This window comes from Acanthisitta chloris, unplaced genomic scaffold, assembly GCF_000695815.1.
Source record: "Acanthisitta chloris isolate BGI_N310 unplaced genomic scaffold, ASM69581v1 scaffold11919, whole genome shotgun sequence".
NCBI classification, from domain to species: Eukaryota; Metazoa; Chordata; class Aves; order Passeriformes; family Acanthisittidae; genus Acanthisitta; species Acanthisitta chloris.
The window spans coordinates 4114-9383 of NW_008690879.1; the positions used below are offsets into that span (position 1 = coordinate 4114).

Here is a 5270-nt window from a genome sequence, read left to right on the forward strand (position 1 = left end):
CCACCAGCATCCTGATGATCCATAGCTCTGTTTTCTTTGGTGATGAGTGTGCGCCATGCTCTGGACGCTGGTCCTTTTTCTAGGGCTCTGTCGGGTACTGACTGGTGAGTTTCCCTGAGTTGAGCAATTCCTCGAGGTCTCTGCAGCTAGAAGTGATGTCAGTCGTGGACAATGATCTAGGCAGCTCCTAATGTCTGTTAGCTGGAGGATTTGGGTGGAGGACAATGGTGCCTCGATATCTCGGCAGCTAGGTCTCCTTCACCAAGTCATCAAGGCCAGGCAACGTCGAAACAGACATTTCTTAAAGGTCCCTTATACCCTATACAAAATGGCTGTTCTTCTAATTTTGATAGGATTACAGTAAATAACTGTCACTCTTGCTATAACACTTAATAGAATTGAAAGAGTTAATGAGAAACAAGGTATGCAGATGGCATTTACCTTTTGAATTGTTTTTGTTTTGTGTCAAATCATTTTGAGAAAATAAACTCAAGTGAAGATAACTCTTACAAGACATTTCAAGAAAAGTAATAATACCTTAAATCAGGTCCCAGTCATGTTTAATTCACTTTTTGTGTCTATAAAATGATATTTAAAAATTACTATTATAAGTGAAGCTAGGGAATATCTAATCTTTTATTAATTTTTTATACTTTCAGTCCAGGGAAGACCTTTTGAAGTTAAAGAGATGTTTTTGGAGGACATTTTACGCAGTACTGGATATACAAACAAAGAGATGGTAAAGTACAGAAAAGAGAAGCAGCAAGGTTGGTGGACTTCTTAATTGTAAGAGTTGGCAGTGAGTCTCGCTGATTGAGTTAAAAACAAACAGGATGATTCTCTGTTAAGATTCCAAAGTCAGAATATTAAATGAGACATGAGTAGATGAAAAGTGTCTTTGAACTATGTGGTTCTATTGTTGATGTATTTATGATTTTAAAAAATATTTCCACTTTTTTTCAGTGGCGTCCTTATTGCTTTCCATGAGTAAATGTTACATCTTTCCTAATTATTATGGAGTAAATTGCATATAATTGGAGACTTTGCCCACATGAAGACTATAGGAGTATAAGATACTGTATGCTGATTTTTGGTGCAAATTAAAGTGCAGCTGTTAAAGGAGGCAGGATTTTGTAGACCTTGCACAGAAGCCATTACTCTTATCAGCATTTTTCACTATATTCTTCAGACATAGATGTATTTAATATATGTAGCCTGGAAGCATTAACACACTTGAACTAAATATAGGGGTTTTTTCAATTGATTAAGTTGATATATTATTTGAGATGTTTTCCTGACAGCTAAAAGTAATGATCCTAATCCTAGTGAGTAATGAAAGTAAAGGTTCTAAAGAAAAAAAGGCAAGCCCCAAAGCTATAACATACAGTCCTAACTACATGTTTGTTGTGGTGCTCAGTTCTGATTACCGTCAATAGAAAAGCTCAATTACGACCCTGATGTCTTCTCCTGTTTCTTCTACTTGTACACGAAAATTAGTTGTTCCATGCAGGAGTTACATCACTTCATTTTGGTATTTCACTTCTGGAGAAAGGTCTGGACTAAAAATTGTGTTGAAGATAGTTCCTTGGAAAGCTCATTTGAGCGCATTAATTTGGAATACTGGAGGCTTAAAGGTGTTAAGCACCCAAATTGTATTTTTTACTTTGTTCTTATAACAGATAACTTTGCAATGGTGCACTTTGGATGTCATGGAATTTATATTGGGCTGGTACCAGCATTGTAGACTAAAGAAGAGTTCGAATAGGTTAAACTTTGTGACTTGATATACCTATTTTTTGTAACTGAAGACCATGGATAATTAAGATGACTGTAAAACTTTTAATGAAAATACTTTATATGTTCTAGAAGAAAAACAGCAAAGCACTCTTACTGAGTGGTGTTCTGCTCAAGAAAATTATAGCAAACTGAATCTTCAGAGACAAAGATCTGTCCCAAGAGCAACTGAAGAGTGTAATTTATTGGGTGATGGTGGTGACACAGTATTTAATCAACTGGTAAGTATCTCCCTTTCTGTGGAGGTATATTTAAATGTGCATTAAAAACTAAATGCACATTACTAAAGATGTTACTCCTGTAGAATTTCCTGAAGGGTATTAATATTTTAAAGTATATGTTTTTCAGTTATCATGAACTACTCTAGCTGAAGTGTGCTTTTCAATTGCAATGGTTCTAAATAACTTTTCTTCAGAATGGCTTCACAGTGGCTGAACTGGCATTGTCTAAAGTACTTGCATATGATACAATAAATACTTTAACTGGTAACTGAATGCTGGATTTCTGATTGTTACTTAGAAAATTAACTGTTTAGTTTCTTTGTGTGTAATGTATGAGGATAAAGACAACTGTTGGAAGACATTCATCTTTCAATTCTGTTTTTTCTCTTCAGACTGAAAAAGATGTGACTTGCCTTGAACCATGGCTAATAAAAGAAATGGATTCTTGTCTTTCTGACATCTGGTTGCATAAAGATACTGATTCCTTTGCTCAGGTGTTCCATCTCATTTTAACTGAAAACATCAGTGGTAAGTTTCTCATCTTAGTACATGAGGAAGAAGCAACAACAAAATGACTTGAATTTCTGTGGCTACTTTATCTCCAGCTTCAAATGTTGTTACCTTTGAATACTAATGTCTATTGAAAAAGTAACTAGAACTAGCAGAATTAATGAATTGTTTAGTTACTTGTCATTGTACTTGTTTTGGGGTATTCACAGATGTTATGATGTGTTCTAAAGTAGTGTTAAATTCACATGAACTGCGTGGTGGGATGAAGTGAGGAGGCAAATTCTCTTTGGCGTGGATTTTAAAAGTCATTTAAGTCATATTCATACTACATTTAGATGAAAAAGTAATAATGTTTTTATTGGGTTTGCTAATTTATTTATTTTATTTTTATACTTCTCAGTTGATTATAGGCATAGTGAAACCAGTGCAACTGCCCTAATGATTGCTTCAGGGAGAGGATTTTTGAGTCAAGTAGAACAGCTGATCAGTATGGGAGCAAGTATCCATTGCAGATCATCTAATGGCTGGTAAAAACAAGCAGATAAACTAAAGATAGATTTATTTGTCAATATACAAACAAAAGAGAAATTTCTATAACATTTAAAGTAATTGCTAACTTATCAGACTACTGTAAGCAATGATAGGTTTTCACAGTCTAAACAATTTTTAACTTCCATTCATCACATTGTGTTCTGTAAATTCGAAATTGAATTTTTAATTATGCAGTCTTGACTATGGGCTATGTGTCTTTTGAAGTGAGAAATTTAATAAATGTAACTCTTTCAGGATGGCTGTGGATTGGGCTAAGCGCTTTGGACAGACAGAGGTGGTTGACCTGTTGGAATCCTACAGGTAAGCAGTAACACAATTGCAGAAACAATAGCAAGATTTACTTGAGAAGAGGAATGTTTAAAAGCATGGATTTTTATTTTTTTTAAGGTGTGCTTGATGCAGTGTCATAGTGGTTATGTGTGCCCAACTCCTAGGATAGATACAGTTACAGTGGTGGAAGAGTTCTTTTATATTATTCACTTTTGTCATTTTGATGTGGGCATTTGTATCATGATTATATATCTAGGTAGGATGTGATTGCAGTAAATAAATAGGCAGATAGCCTGATTCTACCATGACCCATTTTAGTTTCAGTTGGTTATGTTGAAAACCAGTCTGTTGTGTGTTCTTATCTTTACATTGTTGATACATGATAGCCACATTAAAGAAACTTTGTAGGAGTGCACTAGGCCATTCAAGAACTGGTTTTTTATTACTTTACGGTTATCATAGTTTTTTTACCATTTTGTAGAGAGCGGTACTGTTAGAATTTGTCTTAGTGTAGTTTCTGTTAGTGTTGCGCATACTAATAGGAGAAAAATGTTTCTTTTAAGTATTTTTCCTCTAACTGATAAACAAGTAGTGTTGTTACACTTTGAGTTCTGGCACTTTTGCTTATGTTTGTGCTTCGATGAAATATAAGAAAATTAAACTTAATGCAAAAAATTGAAGTTGGATGCTTTGCTGGGTTAACACTTGAATCAGTGAACAGTAGTAGTACTTTGGAGGTGTTGTTCTGCTGCACTTTAGAGCTAAGATTCAAAAGGAGTAGTCTTGTTGTTCTGGATCTAAGTTTCAGTCGGTGGCTGAACACAAACCTGAAGCAAATAGCTTTGACTCTGGCCTGTGTATTTGTGTGTTTTAGTGCTTCAGTGGGATTTGGAAATCTGGATGAAAGTTCCCTGGTCCAAACAAGTGGTTGTGACCTTAGTGCAGAGGACAGAGAACTGCTGACGGCTTATCATCACAGTTTTGATGATGAAAAAGTGGATCTGGACCTGATTATGCACTTACTTTATAACATCTGTCATAATTGTGGGGCTGGTAGGTATACACACACGCTCCCAACAAATTACTGTAGATTCATCTTTTGATTAATCCTGCCCTTTTTTCAGAAATACCAAATAGGTAAAACCCTCCAAGTGCCAGTCTACACAGTACTGACATATATTTGAAGTGCGTTTTCTGTTTAACTTTGTGAATCATCTTCTCTTCTAGGAGCGATTTTAATATTTCTTCCTGGATATGATGAGATAGTTAGCCTGAGGGACCGTATTCTTTTTGATGACAGAAGATTTGCTGATAATGCGCACAGGTAGAACCTGTAGCTTCTATGGCGGAGTTTTTTCATTGCTTGTTTAAAGGATACTTAAAATGTGTTCTTTGTCTTCCATTAGGTACCAGGTTTTCATGCTTCACTCAAATATGCAAACTTTCGATCAAAAGAAAGTGCTTAAAAGTCCACCTGCTGGCGTTCGCAAAATAGTGAGTATCAGAGGACTTCATTAGGCAATATATTGATCTGTTTTGTCTTTGCTTTTAACTACAGCTTTTTTCTGTTTTTTTTTGTTTTCATTGCAGATTCTTTCTACAAATATTGCAGAAACCAGCATAACAGTCAATGATGTTGTATTTGTTATTGACTCAGGCAAGGTGAAAGAGGTATGATTGACTTAAACTTTCTTTGGGAAGTAAAGTTCCTAGTGTTATTCTAAAGTACATAATACATAAGTTTTGGAGGACTATTTTCTTTTATAGTAGTCTGAGAGCTAGTGTATGTCAAGCAACAAGCTCTCTGGGAAGTTTTGACATCCTTTTGTTTCATGAGAAATACTGTAAATAGCTGGCTGTTGAAAAACCTTGTAAAAACTATTGTAAATTGATAATATTAATATATTTTTTCTTTTTAAAAAA

At 34.9% G+C, this 5270-nt stretch overlaps 1 protein-coding gene across 1 annotated transcript in view; it reads left to right on the top strand.

The window, feature by feature from the left end:
• The window catches only part of LOC103809184 (probable ATP-dependent RNA helicase YTHDC2), a gene marked incomplete at its 5' end in the record, with an annotated part of 11446 nt that overhangs the window by 3387 nt on the left and 2789 nt on the right, over nucleotides 1-5270 (top strand). Inside the window, 9 exons of the mRNA XM_009082002.1 lie at nucleotides 660-767; nucleotides 1867-2015; nucleotides 2408-2543; nucleotides 2926-3052; nucleotides 3312-3377; nucleotides 4222-4400; nucleotides 4575-4671; nucleotides 4754-4841; nucleotides 4938-5018. Coding sequence (XP_009080250.1) covers nucleotides 660-767; nucleotides 1867-2015; nucleotides 2408-2543; nucleotides 2926-3052; nucleotides 3312-3377; nucleotides 4222-4400; nucleotides 4575-4671; nucleotides 4754-4841; nucleotides 4938-5018 — 1031 coding nt within the window. The remainder of the gene's footprint in view (nucleotides 1-659; nucleotides 768-1866; nucleotides 2016-2407; nucleotides 2544-2925; nucleotides 3053-3311; nucleotides 3378-4221; nucleotides 4401-4574; nucleotides 4672-4753; nucleotides 4842-4937; nucleotides 5019-5270) is intronic.